Consider the following 13086-nt stretch of genomic DNA (forward strand, 5'->3'; position numbering starts at 1 on the left):
TCTTAAAATGTATATTCCATGTAAAAATGTAAATCTCAAGTACATCAATACAAAGTATAATTTGCTAAAAATTGGAAATTTTTTTAACAAGAATATACCGCCCAGTGCTCTTACTTTAGCATATAAAGACATGAAGTCTTCAGAAGTAACTTGTTCTAAAGATCTTATTCAGGCTTTAATGAAATCCAGTGTGAATAGTGAGGCAGTAGTATCAGTTAATTTAACATATTGAGAGGAAATCATTTTTTAATGCACAGAGTGGCAAAGACAGGAATAAGCTTTTATAATAATTCTGACTTTCTGATGTAACAGTGTTTAATCTTGACAATAGAGTGCAACTGATTGTAAGTTTCTGATGTAACAGTGTTTAATCTTGACAATAGAGTGCAACTGATTGTAAGTTTCTGATGTAACAGTGTTTAATCTTGACAATAGAGTGCAACTGATTGTAAGCTTTAAACATTAAAGTCCAAAGATGCTACATTCTGCTCTGGGTTCTGTCCTGCAGTTCTGAGCCTCAGGTTTTACTGCTTTCTAAACTCTTTAGAAAAATTAGATCATCAAGGTGACAGATCACAGGGCAAGGAGTTCATATTTTCAGTATCATTGCCCATTTGGTATTTACAAGACACATTTCTTCTGTGTGTCAGAGCAGGTACCTTAGACAACTCTGGGCGGTGAGAAGAAAGTTGGGGGCTGGGGAGAAGCACTGGCAGCCATTCTCCACAGAGTAATCAGCAGCCTTTTTCCCTATGCAGAATGCTAATAGCATCATTTGTTTTCTGCTGAATATCTTAGGCAGAAGCTGCAGGAAATGGGGATTTGATGCAAGTGCAAATGTCAAAGGAATCATATTATGATCTAAACTAGAGTTTTATTAGCAATCAGAAAAAAAGAAAGTGGCTTCATAGGTCAAGGGGCAAAAAATAGCCCTTAATTTGTACCCCTTTCTGGTCATTAAGAATTCTGCCACATCCACTGGTGACTAAAGCAGCAACTTGATTGCCCCTGTTCCTGGTGACAACACTTCCAGCTGCTCTGAGTTTCCTTCTCTGCATACAAATTCACATATGCAAAATACTTAAGATTCCCAGAGGACAGTTTCAGAATTGCAAAAGATAAACGAACTATTGGCATCATGTTACTGGTACTGCTCAAGTAGTGCTCCTTGTCTTTAGCTTGAGAGAATAAAGTACAAGCATTCAATAGAAGTCACACACATGTGTCGAGGGGTTTGTACAAGGAGTTTTTGTTTGTTTCTGCTAGGGTGGGAAAAAAATTGACTTCTTTGTTGTATGACTCCTGTTGCTTCATCACCACTACAATACAGATTCTGTGCAACATGTATGTGCTTCTTTGAGATCTGCACACTGGAGCTATCTGGAGTGGACAGGAACAGCAAACCAGGTGCATAACCATACTTCCAATGCTGTTTCACTGCAGCTTTGGGACCTTTTTGTTTGTTCTAGGCATGTTTTATGTGATCTAGGAACTTAGTCTGAAAACTTTGGTTCAGTACAAGGACTTCTGAAGTGGCCTTGGCTAATCCTAATGCCCATCCTCAACATGCCTAATTGAGAGAAAAGGCAACTTCCAAATCCAACACTGATACTATCACAGTTGCATTACAGCAAAAAGGAAGGAAACCTCACTCTACAATATCCTTTAAATTCCCCATTCCCCTCTAGGCAGGACATACCTGATGAGGAATATATCGTGGTTACCGTGTTCACATCAGCTTCCATTATGGACGAACAGCTGGATTCAGTCAAGGAGCCTTTGACAGTGACTGGAGCAATGCTGGGATGGCGTAAGGCAGCTTTCAGGGGAGCAATGTGGTTGTACTGAACAGAGGACAGGCAGCCAGTGAAACCATAGGCATTTGCCTTTGCGACTTCAGGATCCAGTGACAAACTATCTGCAGTACAACAGAAAAACACTCCAGGAATTATCTATTTTAGGAAGGCATTAAAAAAATGAATCCTTGCCCCTTTTACTTCTCCTCATGCAATCTCAATTGTTCAGGTTTTATTTCAGCAGACACGTTGTCCCTGGCCTGAACCATGAGGTTCCCATCCTTCCTCTACAACACTACTTACTTCGAACCAAGTTGGCTCTGACATAAAAGCCTGCATCGTGCTTCTTTCCTCATCCATTTCCTCTAGTATCTGGACAATATCTAGCACATCATTGGTGCTAACTATGGCAATAACAATAATAACAATAAACAGTAAAACCAGCAACACTGAATATCACAGAATCCCGGGGATGATGCTCTGTTTCTGCACCCGTTAAAAACGTCAGTTTCACAGATATGGACCATATCTTCAAGGCATTCTATCTCCTCCACTCTTTTAATGAAGGAGCCTGCTCTCTGTTGTCTATTATACGATGCTTCATATGGCCAAATATTGAATCGCTTGCTAATACAGGCTTCCACCCTTCTTGAAGAGTTCATTTTTCACCTTACTTTGTTGATGCACCTAATCACGTTACTACATTTTAAAACCAGAGCTTCTAGGAATCCTTCTAGTTATAAGCCAGGCTCTCACTTTGCTAGCCCTATTCCACTAATAAAATAAAAAGCAAAACTATACCTCTCCTTTACTAAATCAAAACCAAAACCGGTATCTCCATGATCTTTTCCAGTCTAAAGTGAGAAAACACAATTAATTTATTTGTTGGTCTGTGCTCATATAAATTACACAAACAGAAAGCAAATTAAAAGGTAAGTTTTTTTAATTTAGTTCCTAAAGTTTTAATATCAAAGATTGTTTGGGAAAATCAGTGAAGGATGGTGAAGCCATCTTCTCTTTCCTCCAAGCTGTCATTTATTTACTTTTCAGAAACTGAAAGTCATACTGCTCAGAGAACTATAACATGATGCACCTTATATCTAGGTCAATCAAACAAGAAAAAAAAACCCAAACACAAATGCACACATATATATTACCAAAACTTATTCAAAGTCTTAAAAATTATCTGTTAATGAAAAAAGCTTCTAGCATTAAAGGTTTTAGAAATATGTCTGATGACATTGGACAAAAAGGATTCCCAGCTTTTTAAGTTGTTTTTTTCCAAAGCTTGAAAAGTAAGATAGTAAACTTCAAAATAAGGTCAAATTTTTCCACCATCACTCAAATACAATGATCGTACAAGCTCTTAGCCAAAAAGATTTCAGAAAAAAGCAGACCTTCTACAACTGACATTGCTACCTAAATTACAGAAACTCTTTCTATGTATAAGAAAACACAGAGAAGCCTCAAAAGTAGCCCAAATCACACATTATTGTGATGCTCAAGATCTGTGACCATTCTGTCATGCAATCAGACGGAATTAGCCAAGAAAGATTTCTAATCTTGTTTGAATGTCTTCATGGAAGTATAACGTGGAAGAGTTTGGCTGCTTCTCAGCAAAGCAAGCTATGGTGTGAGCTTGCTCTGCAAGGGGTCTTACAGGAGAAATACTCACTCTGCAGAGTTGTCATGGGGACAGTCTCTGGGCTGTGAGTAACTGCAAGAGAGAGAGATTGGAAGGGAAACAGCGAGGCTTTGCCACTGAAAAAACCTGTAGCCTTGCAGCAGTTCACATTTACTCTTCTCAGAGCGTGTAGAGATTCACTGCATTCAGGTTTTTAATGAGATTTGGTAGGGGTGTTATAAAACAGACAAAGAATTGTTTCCAAGTTTCTGCAAGAAGGGTTATATAAAACTAAAAGACTGATTTACAGTATTTGCCATCTTTGTTGAATTTATAAAACCTGTTGTAAACATTTCTACTCTCAGCTTTTCCTTTTTTTTTTTTTTAGCTCTGTCACAAAAGGTGGATTTGTTGGTATCTTTTAGACATCAGGCAATCTAAATTGCTCTGTTCTGCCCCAATGTACAGAAGGTAAAGCCTAAGAAATAATGAATTCCTTTTTCATGGTACAGTAGTCTGAAAAATCTAAGATACAGCACTTTTGGTGGCTTTTTCAAAAAGTCAAATTAAGGGCCAATTCCAGGAGTCTTTTGTCAAAGTAAGCTTTGCATGAATGAGACCTAGGAGATTTGTTATTGAAAGGCTTTGAAATTTGAAAAAAAAAAAAAAAAAGAAAAGAAAACAAAGAACAAACCAAAACCAACTTCAGAGTCCTCTGGAAAAAATCCCATGCGCACAGCTACAGTTTGCTTTATAATATGGCTTTAGGTGCATGCCTTCTGTCTTTCGGAAGTGGGGCTTTCACTGCTCTCAACAAGAGACTGGTGTAACTTGGAAGTGAACAACTTGTGCTGCCCTCTGAATTCCTGAATGGATGATATAAATCTGTAGTTATGACACGGTTACCTCTGTGAAAAGCTTATTAAAGGCCATTCTGTGTCTTGAAGTCTTTAAATCATGATAAAATATTTTTCCGAAAGATATTTTCACTACATGACACAGTGCTCAGTAAGAGACACAACTCCGTGAAGTTCCAAGATCTATGTTGAAACAAGGTCATATGTAACATCAGTGGCCTTCCTCTGACCTCATTACACTGTAAATCTTTCCATGCATTTGACTGGCCTGGAAAATCACACTGAATTGGTGCTGATGGCTTGGTTTGATCTTCTGATATTTTAGCATTGCACTTCTGTTCTTGGTACTGGAGACCAAGTTACTTTGGATGATTTCTATATGGGGCCAAGGCCGCAATCTTTTTTGGCTTTTGAGTAATTTAACTATTAATTCCCCATAAGTTAATTTTACCAATGTTTTTAGGAAATAATTTTTAAGCTTTGTCTGCCGAGTTGTGCATAAGTTGGCCTGGCTTCTTGCTGGGCCTTCTAGCTGCTCCCTAGAAGCTGTCTCCAATGTCACAGCTCAGTAAGCTTTGTGTCAGTTTTGCTTTCCTATTTTCCATGTACTTGCAATCGCTTTTCATGTTAATGAGGATTAAGCCTAACATGTAGTTCTATTTTATAAGCTTTATTGATTGTATCAACATAATTTATCTGCTGATTCATTCCTATTCACCAAAACAGATATCCTGTTCCACTGCTGTTTCTTTGTGCACCTGTGCCATATACAGCACACTTGTTTTAAGATCTTAAATAAAGCAATTTTAAGTCTCAATATCTCAGTAATGGAGAATTAATTTTCACCATAAATAGAACTCTGCTGAAATTCTCAAGGACCCAGCATTAAGCTGCTCAGCAATGTATCAGCAAATTGATACAGTAAACGATAACTAATATGACAGATAACTGGAATCAAAGGGAAATCAAAAGCATTCTTTGCATGCAGGGAGAGTAGCTCAAAAGACCTTCTTTCTAAAGATACCACTGTGGAAAATGGGACTATAAACATTATTCAATATCTTTTTGTTCTTATAAACAAAAATTTCATGTCACTCCGAAACTTAAATCTGAGCCTGAAGTTTACTTGTGTACTCATTTACATCCAGGAAGGCCCATCATGGATTTCCTTAATCAAAATTTATTTTTAACATCAGTGAGAGCAGACACAGCCTGTTTTAAATGTCTATGCCCTAATTAATTAATTATTCTAAGTGAATTGCTGGCAGAAGGCAAAGGGTAATTTACTCTGTAAACTGAAGCACTGGTTCTTTTTTTGAATCTGAGAGAGATGATTTTTGTGGGAGTTAATGTTTATCCCTCATTTCATTTTGACAAGGTGCTAAACAGCACAAGCAAGATTACTTCTTGGATGTTATAGCTAGATTTGAGCCCATGACCTTGAAGTTAAAGACCTGTAGTCTCCACACTGCACCTGTCTCAGAAAAGTTGACTAGCAGGTACTGTGTAGTTACCTTGAAAAATGTGCTGCTATGTCCTTCAACAACCTCAGTAAACTTTGCTGATCCTAACCATTAATTTAGAAAGGGCAGAAAGCATCTCTTTGATTAGAGAAGAACGCACAAAAAGGCATCTTTGGAATAATCTCGTTTCCTGGTGGAGCTTGCCACAAAGACAGTGGAGTGAAAAACAGATTTTTTTTCCTGGTTAGAACCTTTCTTAAGCTCTTGCTTAAGAAAAGGATGAGTTTGAACAGGAGACAGGCTTCAGGCATTCAATCCACCTCCAAGACACTTCCAAAAAAGCAACGGACAGCAAGAGCAAAGTAAAAGTACTTTTTCTCACAAGTTTTCCCAGGAATGAGCAGAATGCACCAGGATTTGCTTGCCAGCAACTGAACACTTTGTGCCAAGTGGAACATTTGAGAATTTTTGTTTCATTAGGCTTAGCAGAGATAATTTCAGGCGTTCATTTAGTATGTTTTCTTAAAGACAGTTTGTCATCAAAAATGAAGCACCGCTTGGAGTTGTATTGTAAAATTTTTTACGTGTCACAGTTTTTGACATTTAAATCCTAATCTGTCACAACACAGCCAGCCCTATGTGATTTTGCAGGGGCTCAAAATATAATCTATAAAAAGAAGAAAATATGCAAGAATATGGAGAGAGAATGTGCAAAAGAATACATGCTTTTCTCAGGAGCAGACAGCTAAAATCTATTCAAGTAGCAAGAATTCAGACTAAAAATAGAATTCCTGGATAGAAGTAGATGACCTTGGACACAGTATTATTATCAAGAAAATGGGGATGTAAGCATGGTGTTATGATCATATGGTAAATGATATTGCTGCGCAAAAAGTCTGAAAAGATTTGGTCTCCTTTTGATAGACATGATGGCATTATTGGCTTAGAGCTTGGATTGTTTAAAGTGCCTGGGGTTGCAAAACTTTCCTTATTTTAACTACTGCCATCTTGGTCCCAAATGTCTTCCACTTTCATCCTAAAGTGGCCATTTCCATTTTCTTAATGTTTTACTAAGCTACTTGGAGGAAAAACTTTTGAAAGTGCCCCATCATGCACCCAAGAGATGTTTTTCTGGAGTATGGTCCTGCTAAAAAATAGGTATTCAGGGTAAGAAGAGTGCAGCAAAGAGTTTTGCAGTGACCAGAAGAGTCCAGCCAGTATCTCTTGCACCCATTGGTGTATTGTTTAAAATGCTAGACCACAATATTCTGAGACTGCGTCTTTAAATTTCTCAAGCAAATTGTGATCTTGTGAGCTTAAAAAAGGGAATGACATTCCACCAAAAAAAAACGGACTTAAGTCTTTTCCATAAAAACTCTCTAGAAAGAGGTGTTTCTTAGGGAAGCTTTTGTATCTAAGAATTAATGCCAACTTACCCCTTCTGATTTAATTATCCTGTTATCATCTCCCCCAACATAATATCACTCTTGAATGAATTGTTTAGTGTATAGATTGCATTTTCTTCTTGTGAAATTTTAATAAGAAAAGCTATTGTAGAAATCATAAGGATTGTACTGAACCTACATAATGATTTTAATTAAATGACTTTAGAGAAATTTTCTTCTACATACACTTTATATCAAAGCTGAATGCTTCAGTGGAAAGGCTCCTACAACTTGAATGTGTTTTAGCTCAGGCTTTTAGAGATAAAAGATATCATGATCATGTGCTAGACTACACAGTTCTTTACATTGCCAGTGTGAGAAGGTCTGCTGATTCATCACTTTGAAGATACAAGTAAATTAGGTCAATATTAATAGGTGTTAAAGAAATCTTTGGAACCTTTTTCTTCAGAATACTCTTGAATCCTTTTCAGTGTTGCCCTTTTACTCTTGTATTACTACACAGCTGGTACACCGAGTTGCACAGAAGCAAATATGCAGACAATGAGATTCACTTCTCTGCATTAATGATTATTTTTCCAGGGACTATAATGGTGAAAGGTTTAGACGTGCTGGGGGAACAATAAGAAGTTTTCAAAGATTCCAACTCCAAAATAAATAAATCATATTTTCCATTGGGATAGTAGTTCTTCCTAGACAAGACCTAAACATATGTGAATATGTCTCTGAGATCAGAGAATGACACAATAATTTAAGTTGAAAGACACCTCTGAAGGTTATGCAGTTCAATCCCTTGCTCAAAGTACAGCCAGCTTCACAGCTAGGTCAGATAGCCAATAGAGCTCATGTGGTTAAATACAGCAGTACGATCTCTTCAAGGAGTACTTAAAGTAAATGAACTGGGACTCTGGTTAAGATTTCACTGAGGCTTTGCCATAAACTCTATCACCCACTTGGGGCCTGAATCCAGTACTCACTAAAGTCCATGGAAAAATTCCCATTGATACTGATGAGCTTTGGACAGGTCCTTTTGTGTCTTGCCTCTACATTTGTGAAGTAAAAATGACAACAAACTACAGGATAATAATAGTTTTCTATTACTGTTGGCTGCTGTGAGGATGAATCCAACAAATGTCTGTTGGTTACTTGAATGCTGCTTCTTTTTACTCCCTTGTCTTCAAAGCCACACTTATATTTAGATTGATCTTTCTAAGGCAGCTATATGGCCCCATTACTGTGGATCTCAACAGCTCACAGCCTTTAATGCTTTTATCCTCCTAGCACCCCTCTGATGTAGGGAAGCTCTATTATCCATGCTTTACTGATAGAGAACAGAGATAGTAAAGCTCAGACTGGTTCCAGGGGGAATAAAATGCCTGCTTACCTTTATATCTGCACATAAATGGCTTGCCCAAGGTCATTCAAGCAGTCTGTAGCAGAGTGTGCGTCCCTGTGTTTTGAATTCCAGGTTAGCCTCCTCTGCCTTAAATGGAGATTTTTTTCCCCTGGAATTCAGAGTTGGGTATAGGGCAGCCATTGGAAAATACAGCAGATTTGAAAAGCAGGAAGAAGTATCAGTGTTTAAGTAGCTTCTGACCAAAAAAAAAAGTGTAATGGGGCTGGGGGGGAGGGGTAGGAGGCGGGAAGCACTATTCTTTGAAAACTGGTGACTGTAGAAAAGTGCGCTTTTCGAAAGTTCCAGCTGTGTTACAATGATTATCATAAGAAAATCTGGTGAGGAAGAGGTTTCAAGCTTTTATGATGTCTTGCTGGAAGCTCTCTTGGAGATTTATCAGCCAGTGGGAAATGAATGGTGTAGTCAAGAAAGGAGGTGGTATAATCATCTGGTTAAGCAGCCAGGATCAGGCCGTTAGAGCAGGCAAATGAGTAGTGATGTGACAGGGAAGAAGAGAGACAGTTTTTCAGAAGACTATAGCATGTGTATGTAGGACACGAAGAACATTTTTTTATACGGTTCTATCTCAGCGGACACTGAAATGTTCCTAACGAATGCCTTTACCTAAATCCTAGCGGCATCCAACCCAAACACTACAGGAAGTCTAGGCCTATTTCAAAACATCACATACCTCTGGAAGACTATGCTTTGCTGAGGGGGTGAACAATGACAAGGAAGAACTTGCAGGATATTGGTTTAGGTCACCAGTATTCACCTTCTGGTGAGTCATTATTAAAAGATAGTATAGTTGAATTTTTATTTATATAATAATATAAATTCTATATGGACATATTTATCTAAGTTCTACATTCCTAAGATGACAAGGCCCAGCTCTCCTTTTAATACAACAAGGCAATACTCTTGGTTTGTAGCTGTATGGATTTGGGTTTGGTGGGGTTTTTTTTGCCAGTATGGGGCAGTGCAAAACCTGAGTAAGTTCGGAGATGATACAAAACTGGGGAGAGCAGTTGGTAGACCAGATGATTGTGCCACCATTCAGAGAGACATTGGCAGGCTGGAGAAATTGGGAAACAGGAACCTCATGAAGTTGAACAAAGGAAATGCAAAGATCTGCACTTGGGTTAATAACCCCACTCACTGACACTGTTTGGGGCTGACCAGCTGGAAAGCAGCTTTGCCGAGAAAGACATGGGGGTCCTGGTGGACAGCAAGCTGAACATGAGCCAGAAATGTGTCCTTGAAGCAAAGGCAGTCAACGACATCCTGGTATCAAGGGTTGCATTGGGAAGAGCACTGCCAGCAGACAAAGTGACCCTTTCCCCCTACTCTGCGTGAGTGAAACACCGCTGGACTGCTGGGTCCAGTTCTGGGCTTCTCAGCAGAAGACAGGCATGGACTTACTGGAGTGAGTCCAGTGAAGAGCTGCAAAGATAATTAAGGGACTGGAGCACCTTTCATATGAGGAGAGGCTTGATAGAGCTGGGAGTGTTCACCATGGAGAGAAGACTCAGGGGGATTTGTGCTTCTGTGGGAGCACAAGGACTCTACTCAGAACAGCTGCAGCTCTAGGATAAAACTTGGAAAATTAAATCCTGACATAAAGGAAAAAGTCTGCAGAAATTCACTTAACATATGAAGAAGAAGCCAAATTAGGACTAAGCTGGAATTAAAGTGACTTACGAGGATGCATTGTGTGATTCCTGGTACATCAATAAGATCACCTGCAACCTGGATGGCCAAGTTTATGGTGTTAGTGTCATTACAGAACATGAACTACTGGTATTATTTTTTATTATTATTACTATTACTGAAACAAAATCCCAATACACTTTGAGGCAAGAGAGAAAAAACAGAGGGATATATCCATTAAAAGCTGTCTGGAGACAAGTCCATGATGTTCAGTGGAACTGAACGTCAGACTTCTGGAGATACATCCGGGCTTTTTTGGCTTTGCAATAACATTGCAGTTGTAAAGTTAATCAGATTTTTGTGACCAAATCTACTTTATCTCCATGATGCTGAGCTGCACCTGATCAGTTTGCTGGCTACGTGTTTGAAGGTCTTTCTATGTTCCATCTTGCTGGTTAGAAAAACCTTGGTTTATTGGTTTGGTATCTATAGCTGGAGCTTTAAGAAGAAGCCATGATGAACAATATTCTTTTAGATCAGAGGTCCTCAAACTACAACCCGCAGGCCGGATACGGCCCCCCAGGGTCCTCAATCTGGCCCCCGGTATTTACAGAACCCCCCCCGCTGGGGGTTGGGGGGGAAACCAAGCAGCCACAGATGACTGCCTGCCACTTCATCCGCAAGCCGACCCCCTGTTTAAAAAGTTTGAGGACCCCTGTTTTAGATTTTGGGCACTGTAACTGACTGTTGACAAAATGAGATTTTTAGCTTAGCTCTGACTTGGGTCGAAAAGTGTCAGGTCTCCAGACCTGTTCATAAAGTCTTGGAAGACTGCTGCATTCTGAACAAACATTAAATATAATTAAGGGGAAAATCAGTTCCTGCCCTTAATTTACTTAGAAAAACATGATGCAGAATGCACTAATATCTGTATATACAATTATATCACACAAGTAGACACTAGAGGATGTCTACAATTCCTGTCCGACTACCAGTCCTGTAGACCTTGGGTGCTACTGAAAAAACATATGAAATTGTAATAGTGAAACAGATGTCCGGCTTGATATGGAGGTCCAATTCTAACAAACGACTAAAATGCCTATAACCAAGGAAGCTTTTAGAATGTTACTGGGAATAAAGGATACTCTTACATAAAGTAATATAACGTATCTGACAGCAAAATAGAGGAGTTCTACTTTCAAAATTTCAGGTAGAGTTTTTCTGGTCTTGTAATGGCTTTGTAGTGTGGAGGGGTAAAAATCAAGAAGTTCTGTGCATAGAATATGCAAAACTGTGGCCTTGGTGCTAGATGTAATATAAATATTCCTTGTAGAATTCAAATGGAAAAGGACTGGGAGTGAAAAAAAGGATAGAAAGGATGAAGGCTCACAGTGCTGTTCTTATTGTTAGGAATCAGGGATGGTTTGAGAGAAGCAAGCTGTAGTCAGCAAAATAGTATCATTAGCTAAGATGCCACCCTGTGCAGCCACATGGGCAGTATGAATCACTTTACTGGAGGGAGCAATAGCAGAAGTTAATATTGCTATCAGTGCAAACAAGTAAAGCTGCCAAATTTTTGCATTGATGAGATATACCAACAGGAGTACCAGGATGCTCAGGGCAGCTTTTCCCGCTAAACCAGCCAAATAAAACCCCAATCTTACTAAAAATCCAACACACAGCACAGGTTAACTCCAGTACTATAACAACTGATGAATCGGGAATATTTTCAGTAAAACCTACCTGTGACCTTGCCCAGTGTGAGTGATTTAATGGCCTTAAAATCAATCTCAGAAAAGTTGTGTTTGAGTTTGAGAACTTGGTCAACCTGGAAGAGGTCAATAAAATTAGTTCATTACAACAGCATGCAGACACCCCTAGATCTCTCTGTACTGCAAACTTCTGGAAGGCTCTCAGCTGCAAATCAGTTAATTCTGCCCCCAAGTGTGATTCAGTTTCTAAAGATAGCAAAGTGAATGTGCTTTGATTTTATCATGAGAAGCTGCAAGATAAACCAGAATAGTCATATAAAGGGCTTTGAAGAAACTTCCCTTGCAGAAAAGCTTAAAATATTTGACACTGAAACCCGCCTGCTTCCCGAAATCCATGTCTAGTCACTTCAGAATACACTCAAAGGAGGCCTCTCTAGAACTGTATTGTGAAGAATTAGTTCTGCATAGAAGAAAAACACAGTGCAGCAGACAATAGATGAGTGGTACTTGAGGAAAACCCTGGCTTTTAGCATAAGCCTCCTTCCTAGATAATCAGGCCTACCCACCCTAGTTGCGTGCCTACTGTGTTAGCATTTTACCACTGAGACATGGAAACTGTAAAGAAAAACTGTGACGCTCCCTGTGTTTCTGTCTCCTCACTCTATTCCTTAACACATGGCTTCTCTGTAGATTCTGCCACCCATCCCTGTTAAATGGCTGCTGTCCAGATCTAGCGATTTGTTTTGTAATATGAACTGCTATAATTAGCCTCAAAAGGAGCAGTAAGATGGTCCTCTTCTCCCTGCCTTGGAAAAATAGGCGATGCAGGGAAACGAGACAGAGGAGGGTGCTTGTCTCTCGTGAGGCTGTCACAGTCAGCATGGCTTGCTTCTAGCAAAGGGACACGGTATCATCACGCACATGGTGGCTGCACCCTGCGCTCCCTCAGCTTTTCCTTCTCTGTGAGAGGATAAGGCACCTGGGGTCATGTTCTCACTCGGGGCACATACCCCTAAATGAAATTACATTCCCAGGTGCTCATTCCCCAGCTGTTTTTCTCTCTTTGACAGCTTTTTAATGATCCATACTGTGTGCTTCCTCTGGGACTATAGCTCACACAGGCAGGCCTAAGCTCCAGAACCATTCCAGTGGTCCAGAAGAACTTCTGGGCAGCGGTGTTTCCTA

The 13086-nt window shown here is 39.4% G+C and overlaps 1 protein-coding gene across 5 annotated transcripts in view; it reads right to left on the reverse strand.

Moving 5' to 3' along the window:
* Nucleotides 1-13086, reverse strand: part of CNTNAP5 (contactin associated protein family member 5) — a 318700-nt gene that overhangs the window by 15813 nt on the left and 289801 nt on the right. For all 5 annotated transcript variants that reach the window (XR_013929928.1, XM_080398712.1, XM_080398711.1 and 2 more), the window contains 2 exons: nucleotides 11933-12017; nucleotides 1700-1918 (listed from right to left, as the gene is read on the reverse strand). Coding sequence is in view for 4 of the 5 variants with exons in the window: in XM_080398712.1 (XP_080254838.1) it covers nucleotides 1700-1918; nucleotides 11933-12017 (304 nt within the window). In the remaining variant the exon portion in view is untranslated. The remainder of the gene's footprint in view (nucleotides 1-1699; nucleotides 1919-11932; nucleotides 12018-13086) is intronic.

Source organism: Falco punctatus (assembly GCF_963210335.1).
Source record: "Falco punctatus genome assembly, chromosome: 8".
Classification (NCBI taxonomy): domain Eukaryota; kingdom Metazoa; phylum Chordata; class Aves; order Falconiformes; family Falconidae; genus Falco; species Falco punctatus.